Source organism: Canis aureus, chromosome 1, assembly GCF_053574225.1.
Source record: "Canis aureus isolate CA01 chromosome 1, VMU_Caureus_v.1.0, whole genome shotgun sequence".
NCBI lineage: Eukaryota > Metazoa > Chordata > Mammalia > Carnivora > Canidae > Canis > Canis aureus.
The window spans coordinates 94040144-94058528 of record NC_135611.1 but is presented as its reverse complement, the minus strand read 5'-3'; the positions used below and the strand labels follow the sequence as shown (position 1 = coordinate 94058528).

General features: G+C 35.2%; 1 protein-coding gene across 4 annotated transcripts in view; it reads right to left on the bottom strand.

The window, feature by feature from the left end:
* The window catches only part of JAK2 (Janus kinase 2), a 117893-nt gene that overhangs the window by 66803 nt on the left and 32705 nt on the right, over positions 1-18385 (bottom strand). For 2 of the 4 annotated variants that reach the window (XM_077909306.1, XM_077909297.1), the window contains one exon: positions 3766-4048. The exons of the other annotated variants lie outside the window; for them this stretch is intronic. In XM_077909306.1, coding sequence (XP_077765432.1) covers positions 3766-3991 — 226 coding nt within the window. In that variant the 5' untranslated portion in view covers positions 3992-4048. The remainder of the gene's footprint in view (positions 1-3765; positions 4049-18385) is intronic. 4 annotated transcript variants of the gene reach the window in all.

Sequence of the window (18385 nt, the reverse complement as noted above, 5' to 3'; positions counted from 1 at the left end):
TCTTTACACTTCATATAATATTTATGTTTCATCCCTGTTGTATCATGTATTTGATACTATTTAGCTGAGTATCATTCAGTCACAAAAGAACAATGTACTAAGTACATGGTACAACAGAGATGAACCTTACTTATAAACACTACACAAAGTAGGTGAAGTCAGTAACACAAAGTAGAAGTCAGTAACACAGGGATATTCACATGCTAAAAATGACACTGGACCTTTATACCTCAAACCAGCTGCAAAAATGAACTCAAAGTGCAGCAAAACTAAAACCATAAAACTCCTAGAAGAAACTGCAAGGACAATTTTTCATGAACTAAGATTTGGTAAAGGATTCTCAGGACACAAAAACAAAAATAAACGAGGTTTTATCAAAATTAAAAATCTTTCTTCAAAGGACACTAGCAGATCCAGAAAGTGAAAAGATAAAATACAAAATGGGAGAAAAGATTTCCAAATCATATATTTGTAAGAAATCCATATCTAGAAAATACAATTATTAACAACTCAGTAACAACAACAAACAGAAAATTTAAAAAGTAGACAAGGACAGGAACAGATATTTCTCCAAAGAAGATACACAAATTGCCAATAAGCAGTTCAAAGATACTCAAAAGAATTGATAATCAGAGGGAAAAATTCAAAACTAAAAAAGATACCATTTTATACCCATTTGAATGGATAATAATAACAAGTGTTATTAGGGATGTGGAATAATCAGAACCCTGACACACTACTGGTATGAATGTAAAATGGTGCAGCCAGCCTCTTTGGAAAACAGTCTGGTTAGTTTCTCACAAAGAATTACCATTTGACCCACAACTCCACCCCTGGGTATATACACAAATGAAATCATCTGTCCACATTGTACACAATGTTCACAGGAACATTATGCATGATAGACAAAGGTTGAAACAGTTAAAATGTCCATCAACTGATCAATGGTTAAACAATATGTGGCATTATCCATACAATAGCAAATTATTCAGCCATAAAAGAATTAAGTACTGATAGATGGTACAAATATGGATGAACTTCACAAAAATTTTAAGAATACTCTAGCATTTCTCTTTAGATTACATAAATCTTTCATCTTTTACTAAAGATTTCCAAAGGGGCGTGGGAATTACAAGCTAGCAACAAAAGGCCACATATTATATATCCCTATTATATGAAATATCTAGACAGACAAATTTACTGAGACAGAACATAAATTAGGGCATGCCTAATGCTGGAGAGGGATGAGGGGGTTTGAGAGTGATAGTCAATAAGCACACAGTTTCTTTTGGTGTGAAAAAATGTTCTAAAATTGACTGGTAATCGTAAAAACCACTGAAATGTACACTTTTTAAAAGTATGAAATGTATATGTGAATCATTTATCAATAAAGCTTTTTCAAAAAAAATACACATGAGAGATACCACTTTACATCGACTAGTATGTCTATTATCAAAAAGGTAATAACAAGTGTTGATCAGGATGTAGAAAAACTGGGACCTTCACACACTGCTGGTGGAAATGTAAAAGGATGTAGATGCCCTGAAAATATTGTGGTAGTTAGGTTAAGAACAAAAGATTAAGCACAGTTACCATATGACTCAGGAATTCAACTCCTTGTCACAAAAAACACACATGGAATAATTTCACTTACATGAAATGTTCCAAAAATGTAAATTCTTAAAGATGTAAGTAGATTTGTTGTTAGGGGAGCTGAGGAACAAATGGAAAATGATTCTAATGGATAAGAGGTTTCTTTCCAGTGGTGCTGAAAAATGACATGAGAATTGCACAACTCTGTGAATATACTAGAAATACTGAATTATTTAACAAAAGGAAGAATAAAAAGGAGAAGATGATCTCAAAAGTAGCTAAGTAAACCACCAATTACCTAACCACCTGCCAGAACAAAGTCCATCACTATTCAAAGAATACAACAAAATCCAGCAGATAACACTATAAATTACAAATTTACAATATCCAGCATCCAATAAAAAATTGTAGGCATTTTAAAAAGCAGGAAAATATGACCCATAACCAGAAGAAACATCAATCAGTAGAAGGATACCTAGAAATGACAGATGATAGAATTACCAATGAAGAAAGTTAAATCAGGTACTAGAATATATTCCATTTTGTAAAGAAGGCAGAGCAAAACATGAACATGAGGAGAAAATGGAAATTATGAAAAAGCAATCCAAATAACTTCTAGAGTAAAAACTGGAGAATAAAGATAAGTAGATGTGAAGACTTAACAATAAAAATAAAAAATTTTGGGACGCCTGGGTGGCTCAGTGGTTAAGTGCCTGCCTTTGGCCCAGGGCGTGATCCTGGAGACCTGGAATCGAGTCCCACATCGGGCTACCTGCACGGAGCCTGCTTCTCTCTCTGCCTCTCTCTGTGTGTCTCTCATAAATAAATAAATAAATAAAATCTTTAAAAAAATAAAAATAAATAAAAATAAAAATTTTTGCCCTTGGAACCCCAAAATTCAGATATTTTTCACTCCATCCCAATAGCCCCCAAAATTCTAACTCATTCCAGCCATCAATTCAAAAGTCTGAAGTTCAAAGATTCATCTGAATAGCAACTAAATCATACTTGGGTGAGACTCAAGGTACCATTCATCTGGAAGCAAACCATTCCAGCTGTGAATCTGTGAAATCGAACAAGTTAGATGCTTCCAAAATACAATGGTAGGACAGGCATAAGATAGACATTTCTACTCCAAAAGAGCAGAAAAAAAGGACTGACAGGTCCCAAGCAAGTCTAAAAACTCAACAGGGCAAATTCCATCAGACCCAAGGCTCAAGAATGATCCTCTATGACAGGACAATCTATCTGTTTTCCAGGCCCACTGAGGCAGAGGTCTTGCCTATAAGACACACTGGCAAAATGTTTCGTCCTTGTAGCTTTACCAGAGGTGGGCCCCAAGGCTCTCAGCTGCCTAGCCCCTATGGATTTGGGAGGCTCCATCCTTTGAAATCTAGGTGGAGGGATCCCTGGGTGGCGCAGCGGTTTAGCGCCTGCCTTTGGCCCAGGGCGCGATCCTGGAGACCCGGGATCGAATCCCACGTCGGGCTCCCGGTGCATGGAGCCTGCTTCTCCCTCTGCCTATGTCTCTGCCTCTCTCTCTCTCTCTGTGACTATCATAAATAAATTAAAAATTAAGAAAGAAAGGAAGGGAGGGAGGGAGGGAGGGAGGGAGGAAGGAAAAGAAAAGAAAGAAAAGAAAGAAAAGAAAGAAAAGAAAGAAAGAAAAGAAAGAAAAGAAAGAAAAGAAAGAAAAGAAAGAAAAGAAAGAAAAGAAAGAAAAGAAAGAAAAGAAAGAAAAGAAAGAAAAGAAAGAAAAGAAAGAAAAGAAAGAAAGAAAGAAAGAAAGAAAGAAAGAAAGAAATCTAGGTGGAGGCAGCCATGCACCCTGGAACTGTGTACTCTCCCCTGCCGGAAACAACACACTCCATCAAAGTTTGCTGCCTGCAGCCTCTGGCGGGGCCAGCTGTTGCACCAAGGACTGAGAGAGCTGCACCCAGAGCAACCAAGGAGCTCAGTGCCTGCAGGGCCCCAGCAGAGCCCTCAATGTGAAGCAGCACCAGGCAGAAAGCACCTCTCCAAGCTCTGGTAGCTCTTCCTTTGAAAGCACACTGCCACATACATATTTTTAAAAAATAAAAAATACATTACACATGTACATTGTATTAGAGTAGCATAATTGAAGTGATGACCTATTAACAAAGAGAAAATAAGATTTTTTAAAATATTTACCACAAGCTTTAGAAGCAGCAACACAAATTTCTTCTGCAACATACTCCCCAGTTGGAAACTTCAGATATTCTTCTTCAGCTTTCTCAAGAGAATGATAAAGATACACCTGTAGGAGTGGGTCTATTTGCTTCACAGAATTAGCATTTCCAGGAATATCACCATTCTGATGTATAGGAGATTCGGATGTTCCTTCCATTTCTGTCATTGTAAGGCAAGCCATTCCCATGCAGAGTTTTTTTTGTTTTTTGTTTTTTTGTTTTTTTGTTCTTTTCAGAACATTTGCCTGTTAGGAAAAAACAGTAAGTTACAAAAGAAAGTGATACTGATATGATAAGGTATCACCTCCTATACAAAGAAGGCTTCACTGAAAGCAGTGACTTTGTTAAAATTCATTAACTGAGTAAATATCATGTACTGCTATATAGAAAGCACAGTGAGAGATACTGAGATTATAAGCTTCCTGTGGACAAGGACCATAAAACTGAAGCTTACAACCTGAGGAAACACAATACAAATATGGAATATTAACAAAATAAACAAAATCAGTAACAGGCAATAGGATAAGAGATCCAGGGTAACATAAATTCTCAGTAAATGAATTACTATGACAATTGCTTATTGGTATCTGGAGGGGGTAATAACATTTCAAACTGGATTTAAACTGATGAGTTTTATTAGAGGAGGTCATATTTAAAACTGATTCTGTACAACAGACTGGATTTATATGAATGAAAGACGAACAACATTCCAGGAGAGTAAAACTGTGCTGAGAAGTAGGAAGGTAAAAAGATCTACTCTAATTTATTGGGCTGAAGTACAATATTTGAGAAGTTATACCATTTAGGAAACAATTAAAAATACAGATATTTGTGGGAAGACTGAAATTACATACTCAAAATACATTTTTCCTTCTTGTTTGATAGGGCCCAATTTTGTCGGGGAGAGCAACATACCCCTAAAGAACTGTTATTTCCCCACAGATGCATAACCACCTGAACCAGTTTCAACAAATGACATTTAAGTGGAAGTTGCTGGATGGTACCTTCCAGGAACAGTCCTTAAAAGGAAGCTGACTTGGCTTCCTTTTTGCTTTTCCCCCTTCACTTTCTTCTTACCTGCCTCTAAACATAAATACAGGGTAGGGCAGTCACTTTAAAACCATGAAGAAGGGATCACTGGGTGGCTCAGTGGTTTGGAGCCTGCCTTCGGCCCAGGGCGTGATCCTGGGGTCCTGTGATCGGGACCCACATCGGGCTCCCTGCGTGGAGCCTGCTTCTCCCTCTACCTGTGTCTCTGCCTCTCTCTCTCTCTAATGAATAAATAAAATCTATAAGTAAATAAATAAACAATCAAACCATGAAGCCAACTAGGAAGGAAATGTGAAAAGAATAAAACACCGGGCAAACTTAAGCATCTGAATCAATATCCAGAATCATCTATCTACCACCAAACATATTATTTGTAAATCAATGTAATCCTAATTGCTACGGTATAGTATTAAGAATAGTCTGAATGTCAGATCAAAGAATTTAAGGGGCATCCAACTGGCTCAGTCGGTAGAACATGCAACTTTTAATCTCAGGGTCGTGAGTTCAAGCCCCACATTGGGCATGGAGCCTACTTAAAAATAAATCAGATCAAAGAATTTAAACTTTATCTTACAGTCAATGATGAATTAAGAAGTTGAAATGAAACCAGTTAGAAAGCTACCACCATAGTCTAGGTAGTAGTAAGATCCTGAACTGAAACCACAACAGTTGAATGACGAATGGTAATATAACAGCAAGAATCCATGCAATCTGGTAACTAACAGAATACAGAGAAGCTGGGAGTCCAGTTATGGGATGAAGAAGTCACAAGAATAAAAGGCATAGCACAGGGAATATAGTCAGTGATATTGTGATAGTGTACAATAGTGTAATAGTGTTGATGGTCAGACCTGTGATGAGCACAGCATAAGGTATAAGAGATGCTAAATCACTATGCTGTACACCTGATACTAATGCAACACTGTGTCAACTACATTCAAATTTTTAAAAAGTGTTTTTAAAGCCAGAAATAAAAGATGGTGGGAGGATTCCAGGTTTGAGAGATCTATAATACCATTAATGGAAATAAGGAAATGAAGACTCTGCCCTTTGACAATGAAACAGAAGGAGAATAAGGACTGCTGCTTTACACATTTTTGTTCAGAAATGGAAGTAGGGCAATTCACCAGATCTAGCTAGCATCTAAAACATGAGATTGACATTTGAAAGACCTAAAAATCTGACAAGCTTTCCCACAGATGTACTCATTTATAACATGAGCAGAGTCATATAAAGGGAAAAGCAGAAAATAATAGCAAGTACACACATACAGCAATTACCGAGTGCCAAGCACTATACCAAGTACAGACATTAAAGGGGGTAAAAACGATGATTAAGTGAAGTGCAAGGTGAAATTCACCTGTATCTAACTTCAAGGACCTTACTATACTAGAGAAAATACTAGAGTTAATATTTAGTTCTTCGTATAACAGGGGACTTCCAGTGAGTAGAGAAACAAGAAACAGGCAGTTGTTAAAACCACAAGATTTTTTTTTAACTTTAATTTTTATTTTTATTCATGACAGACACAGAGAGAGAAAGAGGCAGAGACACAGGCAGAGAAAGATGCAGGCTCCACGCAGGGAGCCCAACATGGGACTCGATCCCGGATCTCCAGGATCATGCCCTGGGCCGAAGGCAGCACCAAACTGCTGGGCCACCAGGGCTGCCCAGAACCACAAGATTTTTAAAGTTCACCTGCAACTGGATACAGAAATTTAAATAACTGAAATTTGTTTTCAAAAATACAAAATTTAAAAAAATTTCTTGTAATTATCACACGGTCTCTTTTTTACCTAATTATAGGAAGTCATGTAAAATGAACTCTTAGCCATTAAGGGGCAAATCTGCAAAAATTTCGTCAATTTGTTGTCGATCCTAGCTTTCCTTCTGAACTTTTTTCTGCTGAAATGTGTCTTTTAGAAGATCTTTCAGTGAGGCCTTAGTGATTTTTAAGTTGTAGCCTTTATTTGAAAAAAAAATTTTTACCACTATATTGAGATACAATTGACAAAACTGTAAGATACTTAGAGTATACAACATGATGATATACATTGTTCACATTGTGAAATGATTACCCATCATTGAGTCAGCACTTCCGTCACTTCCCGAAACTACTTTTTTCCAATGAGGACGTTTAACTTCTATTCTCTTAGAAAATATCAATTATACAATATAGTGTTCACAACTATAGTCATCATATTATAATAGATCTTCAAAACTTATCTACCTTATAAGCAAGAAATCTGTAGCCTTTAATCAATTTCCCCCAAATCCCAGCCCCCAGCAAGACTTTTCTACCATCTGTTTTAGTTAGTTTTTTTTTAATTGCAAATATAAGTGGTACCATACAATATTTATCATCCCAACTGCTTCACTTGCCCCTGAGGTTTTTCCATGCTGTTGCAAATAATACGTATTCCTTTTTAAAGGCTGAATAATATTCCTGTGTGTGTGTGTGTGTGTGTGTGTGTGTGTACACACACATATTTACTCCTTCCTGATCTGGATGCTTTTGATATCCTATACAAACCCATACAATAACAATTACAAACTCCAGAACAAACTATCCTAAAAAACACTGAAGACATTGGCAAGTGAACAAAAGCAGACAGCAACTGGAGGAGATGTGACCCTTGACAGAAAGAAAAACACTTAATGAAGACTGCCCTTTGATAATGAAATGGAAGGAGAATAAAGACTGCTGCTTTACACATTTTTGAATGAGGTCCACATTTATCCATCTTTTATTCTGAGGGAACTAAAAAGTCTCTGTAGTGCCCAAGTGATTAGTGGAAAAGAGGACAGAGCTCTTATTTAAAAGACTGTAGTCTTACTGGCTGGAAGAATCAAGGAAAAAACTTTGGAGATGCTAAACAGATAGAAATTGAAGGCAGACTCCTGGGAAAAAAGCGAGAATCAAGAGGCTGACTCTTGAACTCTCATGTATAGGATGAAAATCTAAAAAGTCCAGGGAGAGGCATTACCTGGAAATCTAAAAGATGTAAGAAGAGATTTCATTAGCTACCTGGTGCTGGAGAATCAGTTTGGGTGCAGAAGGAACTGGTAAATACCTCAGGCTTTTCACTGCAACTCCAGAAAAGCCACATTTGAGGAATAAGAGCCACATATCAAAAAGAAGGGCAAACTAGACTAGATAGTTCTAACAAAGCCTAACACCAAGCCTTCACAGGATATCAAGGTGAACCACCTGCTAGAACAAACTCTACACTTTGAAGACTAAAATCCACACTATCCAGAGTTTATACAAGATATCCACAAGACACAACAACCAACTGAAACTTAATATAAAAGAAACAAGTGGGATCCCTGGGTGGCGCAGCGGTTTGGCACCTGCCTTTGGCCCAGGGCGCGATCCTGGAGACCCGGGATCGAATCCCACATCAGGCTCCTGGTGCATGGAGCCTGCTTCTCCCTCTGCCTGTGTCTCTGCCTTTCTCTCTCTCTCTCTGTGACTATCATAAATAAATAAAAATTAAAAAAAAAAAAAGAAACGTGATGTAGAGTCAAGAGATAAAATATGTAGAAATGGACTGATAGCAAACTCAATTGGAATTTATTTTATAAAATATGTTTATATAATATACATGTAAAAGAATCTACATTAAAAGATAAATGGATGAAGACATAGAAACCATATGACCTCTACAATATTGGGCAATCTTACACATGTGAACAAGACAGAAGAAATATTTGGAAAAATATTCACTAAATTTTTTTCTAAATTTGAGAACTTCAAACCACGAATACAAATAGTTCGTGTAGCCCCAATTCATAAAAATCCATAGCTAGTCATATCATAATCAAATTACTAAAAATCAAAGTGAAAATCTTAAAGGTAGCCACATACATACAGGAGAGCCAAGATAAGACTTAACAACTGACATCTCTTCAGATATAATGGAGGCTGGAAGACTACAATAGGCTGCTGGGAAGGAAAAGGAGCTGTTTATCCCTAAAATTCTATAGTCCACAAAAATAGCCTTTAAAATTCAGGCTAAACAGGGGATCCCTGGGTGGCGCAGTGGTTTAGCGCCTGCCTTTGGCCCAGGGCACAATCCTAGAGACCCGGGATTGAGTCCCACATCGGGCTCCCGGTGCATGGAGCCTGCTTCTCCCTCTGCCTATGTTTCTGCCTCTCTCTCTCTCTCTGTGACTATCATAAATAAATAAAATTTTTAAAAAAAGATTTAAAATTCAGGCTAAACAAATGCATTTTAAGATAAATGGATGCTGAGAGAAAAGACCTCACAAAAAAAAATAGAAAAAAACTTTAAGAAATGCTATAAAAAAAAAAAAAAAAAACAATTCTCTGGATTACAGATGCAAATCAGATTTGTAGAATGGAATGAAGAACTCAAAAAATAGTAAATATGTAGGTAACTATAACATTCTATTTTTCTTTCCTTAAATTCTTTGAGACAATTAACAATTGTTTTTAAAAGCATATTAATAATGTACAGTGAAATTCATAATATATGAAAAAGAGGACAAAAGTTAAAAGGATAGGAAAGAGTAAAATAAAACGTATATGTGAATAAAGTCAGGGCTTGGAAAAGTAAGAAACAGTGCTATCAGCAAAATCAGAAACTTCAAAGAACTGACGAAAAATTAAAAGTAGACAGGAACAGATGACAGTCAGCAGAATGGAAGAAATAAAAAAACTCTAAAATACACACAGAGGGATGCCTGGGTGGCTCAGTGCATGATCCCAGTCCGGGGATCAAGTCCTGCATCGGGCTCCCAGTGAGGAGCCTGCTTCTCCCTCTGCCTGTGTCTCTCATGAATAAATAAATAAAAATCTTTTAAAATAAAAATAAAAAGTAATAATAAAACAAAATACACAAAATAAGGCATTAACAAGCATTAAAAATAGTTGTCTGCAAACATGCAAACACATACAAAAAGCATAAATATGCCATGATAATAAAGGATCATCATATATTGGGGGTAAAGGAAGAAAGCATAAAAGAGGGCAAAAATGATCAGCAAAACCGCTGACTCCAGAAGAAACAAAGATAATACAGGAAAGAGAGTGTTTTTAAAAATTCTCCTTGGCATCCTCAGAGAGATTCAGAATATTTTGAAAACATAAAGCATCATTAGAGGATCATTAAAAAGAAGTAGAGAACTACAAAATAATAAGAACAATTCAATGAAAACACAGAATACAACTGAAGAGATCAAATAATTTGGAAGACAAATTCAAGACAAATTCTCGGTTTCCTAGATTAAGAGAGAGAAATATGGGCAGAAAACTAAAAAATAGGGGGTAATAATGTAGGAAGTCTAACTCTGAGAGCTCTAGATGAGAAAAAGAGAATATAGACAAGAAAAAAACATTTAAAAATAAAAAGAAATTTCATTGGTGTTAAAGATGCCTAGGTTCACAGTAAAAGAATCTTCTGAGAGGAGAAAAGTTAAGTTTTAAAAAGACTTACTTACACAGATAAAAATACAGTCAAAACACCAAATATAACACAGAAACTCTAAAAGAGTTCAAATTTTAACTCTTGAGTACTCAGAGCTTCCACCTATACATGTAAAATATAGCTGATGAAAACACTAAGATTGGTCTATCTTTAAATTCATGAACTCTAAGTGGAAATAGACCTTTAGTGCTGCTCATCTATAATCTTTTATTTCCTTATACCAACTACTCTCCCATTTTCCTAAACAACTATCTCACACCTTACCTTTTCTCCTCTATCACCAGAACTGCCACTCCAACTCTTTCCACTTCCTATATCTCACTGAAAAATTAAACCAAAAGAGAACACTAACACATCCTTTTCAAATCACCTGAAATAGTCCTAAAAGTAAACCCACATGTGACAACACCATAAAGCAATTGTCAACAAATACTAAAGGAATATATTCAAAATATGAACAATGAAGCAAATCAACTATTTTTTCTATTTAAGACTCATAATGTTGACTTAATGTTGTATACACTATGATTAGTTTATGTGATTCTTAAAAAACTGAAGAAATAACAACACTGAGATCACATAAAAATGACTGACTTTTATGTCTGTTTATTCTCTAAATCAACAGTCTTCACAATTTGATGAAAATTCATTAAGAAGTACATTTAATTGCAAAATAAGACATATGATACTCAGTAATATTCAATATTCTGTAAATTCATGCTATTCTCAATAACTTCAACCAAAAAGAAAAAATATATTGAAAAATACAATGTTCTGCATGTGAATTGATGGCACTTAAATTAAAAATTTCTTATGGAAACTATGAACACTGATAAAAGTATCATAACATGCACTTATTGTACAGTATGTTCTCTTAACACAATGGGATTAAATTAAAAATCAGGGCAGCCCCGGTGGCACAGCGGTTTAGCGCCGCCTGCGGCCTGGGGCGTGATCCTGGAGACCCTGGATCGAGTTCCATGTCAGGCTCTCTGTATGGTGCCTGCTTCTCCCTCTGCCTGTGTCTCTGCCTCCCTGTCTCCATGAATAAATAAATAAAATCTTTAAAAAATAATATTAATTAATTAATTAAAAATCAGTAAGATAAAAATGATTAGAAAATCCCCAGATATATTCAGAAATTTAGTGACATACTTTTATTTTTTTAAAGATTTATTTATTTATTTGAGAGAGGGCAGGGGAGGGGCAGAGGGAGAGAGAGAATATCAAGCAGACTCCTCACTGAACAAAGAGCTGGATGCAAGGCTTGATCTCATGACCCTGAGATCATGACCTGAGTTAAAACCGAGAGTCAGATGCTTAACCAACTGAGTCACCCAGGTGCCCCAGCAACATACTTTTAAATAACAACAGTGCAAAAAAGAAATCAGAAAATATTTTAAGTTAAATGATAAAAATATGAAAGAAATGCAGAAGTGTTTATTTACTAGGATATTTAGTCTTAAATTTTTATGTGAGAAAAGAAATAAAGACTAAACAAAATTACAGGATGAGTTTTCATACCAAGAAACTAGGAAAAGAACAACAAATTAAGCTAAGGGCCATAAGGAAAAATATTTAAGAGCAGAAACCAGTGAGGAAAAAAGAAAAACACAAAGTTGGCTTTTAAAAAGCATTAATAAAATTGATAAAACACTAAAAATAACTGATTTTTTAAAAAGAGAAAACATAAATGACCAATACAAAGAACTAGAAAGTAAACATCATTACCAGAGCTCCCAATATTAAAAATATGTTAATATAGAAATATCCTCCAATAAATTTGAAACTTTTGAGAAAATGAATGTTTTCTGAAAAACACAACTTATCAAAACAAAGGAAGAAAAGTTTAAAGTTAAACTTGTCTCCTCTCAGAAAATTCCTTATCAAAACAAAGATAATTTCAAAATTTTAATATTTACTAAAATATTGAATATAGAACTTAAAACTTTTCCACAAAGAAAATTCAATGCCCACTGACTTGTGAATTTCTCCAAACATCGGCAAGAAAAAAAATAAAGAACTTACACAAATTATTTCAGTAAACAGAAATTAGAAAACACTTCTCCACATATTTTAAGAGTACAAACATATGCCAAAATAAGGTTGTGACAAAAAAATGATATGTAAATATCTCTAATAAACAAATATGAAAAAAATAATAAAATACTAGCAAGTTGAATCTAGTAATATTTTAAAAGACTAACAAATCTGGACTGGGTTCATGTGTCACAGAAATACAAAGTTATTTTAACATTCAAAAATCAATCAACAGAATTTAACACATTATTAGAACATATGAGAAAAGTAATACATGACCACTTCAATAAATGTAGAAACTGACTCCAATAAAATTCAACAATGGTTTGTGATTAGAAACTCTCAGCTAAACTAGCTATAAAAGCAAACTTCTTCATTCTGATAAAAACTATGAAAGATCTTGAATTAAAATACTTAGTGGTGAAATACTGATCTCATTCTTCTTGAATTAAAAAAATTAGTAAGTATGTCTAAAATCATGATTTCCACTCAACATTTTAGTGGACATCCTGGTCAGCACAACAAAGCAAGAAAAGGAAATAAAAGGTATAATATTTAGGAGAAAGTAAAAATGTCATAGTCACAGATGGTATGACTATACATGTAGAAAAATTTAATAATTACTAAGTGAATTTAGCAAGAATAGTACACACAAAATCAATATACAAAACTTGATTTCCTTATACCAGAAACAATTTAAAAAGTCAAGATTAAAAACAGTATCCTTAACAATAGTAACAAAGAGTAAATATTGAGGAATAAGTCTATAGAAATACCTGTAAGAATAAAAACTATACAACATTGCTAGAAAAAATAAAGGCCAGACATTGGAAAGCTCTATTATTCAATTATCAACTTCTCTCTAAATTGACCTATAGATTCAACACAGTCTCAATTAAAATCTTAGCAGCTACGGGAATTTACAAATTAATATCTACATGGAAAACAAAGGATTACAAGAGCCAAAACAATCTAGAAGAGCTAAGTTGGAGGATTTACATTACCAGACATCAAGATTCACTATGAAGTCAGAGTAAGTCAGTCAAGTTGGTATTCGTTTAAGTACAGAAAAACAGACCAAAGGAACAAATAAAGTTGAAAAAAATATCCTCACATAAGGTAACCTATCTTAGATGTATCAACTACATTTTGGTGAAGAAATGTTGGCCTTTTTAATAAATGTTTCTCAGTCAAATGACTGTTAAATGATAAGGGAGAAAAACCCTGATCTCCAACTTATACCATACAAAGATATAAATTTAAGCTGGATAACCGAACAATATGTAAAAAGTCGTATAAAAAAAAATTCAAGGAAAAAAGGAGTATCATCTTCATGACATCTCTTAAAACAGGATATTAAGAAACTACAATAAATATTTACATATTAGACTTCTTATACACATGTAATAATAGTTTCATGTCACAGGAAGCAAAAAGATATAGGCAAAAAAAACTATAATACCTAGAAACTTTAATACTCCTGTAGGAATTAACAAAAATAAAAGATTAAAAAAATAAGAATTCAAAAAATAAAAATAAAAAATAAGAATTCTGAAGACTTGAACATCACTAACCAATTAAACATTTACAGCATACTTTACCCAACAAATGTGGAATGTAGATCCTCTTCAAGGGCACATGGAATATTCACTAAGTTGTATCATATGCCTGTCTAGTCTATAAATTAAGGTTAGTGAATTCGAAGAGATTAAATTCGAAAAGCCTGAATTTATGAGGATTATGTTCTTGAAAAGGGTAATATATTGATGAAAGAAATTGAAAACAAAAATAGACGTTTTGTTCATAAGTTGGAAGAATTATTAATGTGAAAATGTACATATTACCCAAAGGAATCTACAGATTCAATGCAATCCTCATCATAATACCAAAGGCATTTTTCACAGAATTAGAACAAAGAGTCCTACCAATTTATATGGAACAACAAAAGACCCCCAAATAACCAAAGAAATCTTGAGAAAGAAGAACAAAGCTGGAGGTATCACTTTCCTAGGTTTCACATTACACTACTAAGCTATAATAAAGCAGCATGGTAGTGGTATGAAAACAGACACAAACAGATCAATGGAACAAAACAGAGAGGGATGCCTGGGTGGCTCAGCAGTTGAGCGTCTGCCTTTGGCTCAAGGCGTGATCCCAAAGTACCGGGACTGAGTCCCACATCAGGCTTCCTGCATGGAGCCTGCTTCTCCCTCTGCCTATGTCTCTGCCTGTCTCATGAATAAATAAATAAAATCTTAAAAAAAAAAAAAGGAATAAAACAGGCCAGAAATAAACCCACACATATAGGGTCAATTAGCCTATGACAAAGAAGGCAAGAATATATAATGGAGAAAGACAGTTTCTTTAATAATTGGTGCTGAGAAAACTAATTAGCTACATGTAAATAAATGAAACTGGACCACTATCTTACACCATATATAAAAATAAATTCAAAATGGGGTAATAACTTGAATGTAAGACCTGAAATCATAAAATAGAAGAAAACACAGGCTATAAGCTCTTTGTGAAAAAACATTTGCCAGAGAAGACATTCAGACAGCCAACAGGAACATGAAAAGACACAGAACACCACTAGTTATCAGGGAAATGCAAAGCAAAACACATATATTACATCACACCTATGAGACTGGTTATTATCAAAAAGACAAAAAGTAAGTGTTGGTAAGGATGTGGAGAAAAGGGAACCTCTGCACGTTGTTGGTGGGAATGCAAACTGGTATAGTCACTGTTTTCCACAGTGGCTGTTTCAATTTACATATAAATTTAGTAAGTTAAAACAATAAAGTAGAGGGTTCCTTTGCCAACATCTGTTTCTTGTGTTGTTTTTAGCTATTCTGATAGGTAAGGTGATAACCTCATTGTAGTTTTGATTTGCATTTCCCTGATGATAGGTAATGTTGAGCATCTGTTCATCTATTGGCTGTCTGTATGCCTTCTTGGGAGAAATGTCTGTTCATGTCTTCTTCCCATTTTTTAACTGGGTTATTTGATTTTGGGGTGTTGGTTGGTTCTTTACATATTTTGGATACTAACCCCTCATCAGATATTTCATTTGCAAATATCTTCTCCCATTCAGTAGGTTGCCTTTTTGTTTCATTGACTATCTCCCTTGCTGTGCAGAAGCTTTGTATTTTGAGGTAGTCCCAATAGTTTATTTTTATTTCCCTTGCTTCAGGAAACATATATAGAAAAATGCTGCTATGGCTAATGTCAGAAAAATTACAGCTTGTGCTCTTTTCAAGGATTTTTATGGTTTCATAAAAAACATAAAATCCATTTTATGTTTAATCCATTTTCAGTTCACTTTTGTGTATAGTAAAAGCAGTTCAGTTTCATTCTTTTGCGTGTAATTGTCCAGTTTTCCCAACACCATCTGTTGAAGACACTTTCCATCGTATTTCTTTCCTCCTTTGTCAAAGATTAATTGACATATAATTGTGGGTTTATTGTTTATTTCTGGGTTTTCTGTTTTATTCCATTGACCTATATGTCTATTTTCATGCCAGTACCATACTGTTCTCATTACTATGGCTTTCTAGTATAGTTTGAAATCTGGGAGAGGGATACCTCTAGCTTTGTTCTTTTTCAATATTGCTTTGGCTATTCTGTGGTTCCATACAAATTTTAGAATTGTTCCAGTTCTGTGAAAAATGCTGTTGGTTGGGATTGCATTAAATCTACATATTGCTTTGGGTAGTACAGACATTTTAACAATATTTATTCTTCTAATCCATTAACATGAAATAGCTTTCTCTGCATCATTTCAACTTCTTTCATCAGTGTTTTAGTTTTCAGAGTACAGACCCTTCACCTCTTTGGGTAAGTTTATTTCTGGGTATTTTGCTAGTTTTGGTACAATTGTAAATGGGATTTTTTTTTTCTTTTTTTTTTAATTTATGATAGAGAAAGAGAGAGGCAGAGACACAGGCAGAGGAGGAACAGGCTCCATGCAGGGAGCCCGACGCGAGACTCGATACTGGGACTCCAGGATCGCACCCTGGGCCAAAGGCAGGCACTAAACCGCTGAGCCACCCAGGGATCCCCGGATTTATTTTTCTTAATTTCACTTACTGCTGCTACATTAGTAGCATATAGAAATAGATTTCTGTACATTGATTTTGTGTCCTGCAACTTTACTGAATTCATTTATCAGTTCTAGTAGTTTTTGGTGACGTCTAGTTTTTGGTGGCATTCCTTACCAATCTGGGTGCCTTTTATTTCTTTATGTTGTTTAACTGCTATGGCTAGGACTTCTAGTGGCTAGGTGTTCCAGTACTATGCTAAATAAGAGTGGTGAGAGTGGACATCCTGGTCTTATTCCTGACCTAAAGGGAAAAACTGTTTTTCACCACTGTAGATGATGTTGGCTGTGAGTTTTTCATAAAAGGCCTTTATTATGTTGAGGTATGTTCCCGCTAGACCTATTTTACAGAAAGTTTTTATCATGAATGAATGTTATACTTTGTCAAATGCTTTCTATTGAAATGATCATACAGTTTTTATCCTTTCTCTTACTGAGGTGATGTACCACACGGGCTGTTCTGTAAAAATTTTACCACCCTTGCAACCTGTTTAGACACAGGGTATAATTTTTCCAATGTATTGCTGGACTTGGTTTGCTAATATTTTTTGCATATATATTCATGAGAGATATTGGCCTATAGTTCTTTTTTATTTATTTATTTATTTATTTGTGATGTCTTTATCTGGTCTTGGAATCAAGGTGATACGGGTCTCACAGAATGAATTTAGTTTTCCTGCCTCTTCTGTTTTTTGGAATAGTGTGACAACAATAGGCATTAACTCTAAATATTTGGCAGAATGTGCCTGTAAAGTCCTCTGGTCCTGGGCGTTTTTTCCGGTGTGGGGGGGTGGGGTTAGTTTTTTTATTATGGATTCAATTTCATTGCTGGTAATTAGTCTGTTCAAATTTTCTATTTCTTCCTGCTTTGGTTTTGGTAAGTTATAAGTTTCTAGGAATTTATCCATTTCTCCTAGGTTATCCAATTTATTGGCATATAGGTTTTCATAATATTCCGTTAACAACTGTCTGTATTTCTGTGGTATTGGTTGTTTTGTTTTGGTTTTTTTGGCGGATAAATACAGGTTTAATGATCCATCGTTCTTCACGTAGATGGCTACAGAGACTTTACAATCCCAAGATATACAACCACGCAACACAGACCAATCAGCCAATTCTAAAATAAACTTGGCTTCTTACAACTATCCTGTAAACAATGCAGCCCTTCTTCCACCCAAAATGACCTTCATCTTGCATGAAAAGTTATTATAGGGGAACCAGAAACCTACTTTTGTGGCCAGAAAGTAAAAACCAAAGGAAAAATAGTAATTTAGAGGTTAGCTGGGGAAAGCAGGATATCTGGTGCCCTTCACTGTGCTGCTTTGCTCTTTTGACTCCTACTTTTTTCTCCCTCTTCTTCGGCCCATCCATGTTAGTTCTCAGTAGGTTCCAGTAAGCCTGATAAAGCCTCTAATACCATAGGACATGTGTATCCATCCAAAACTTGTTCACTTCTTTGGAGCTTACCATAGTGATCTTTTTCCCATCAGTAGGTCTTAACAGACACTTGTCTGAGGGCTCAAAGCTCTCTACAGCACCTTTCCTTGGAGTGGGTTTAGTTCAACCATCTTACTTCTTCAGGGTGATGAACACACTGTCCAACGACCCACACTTCTGGAAAAGTCTAGTCAGCTCCATCAGGAACTGCTCACGCTCCAGCAGCACCACTGTGGTACTGCTAGCTCACTTATGTCAGTATCTTCTCCACTACTTTCAGGTTTTTTTTCTTTATTGATATTTTTTGCCATTTACTTGTGTCTTGGTGTAGACTTCCTTGGGTTGAATTGGAGGAGTGGGGGGGGGGGGGGTCTCTGTGCCTCCTGGATCTGGATACCTGTTTCCCTCCTCCAAGTAGGGAAGTTTAAGCAAGTTCATAGCAATACAAGCCTAACTCAAGAAGCAAGAAAAATATCAAATAACTTAACCATAAACCTAAG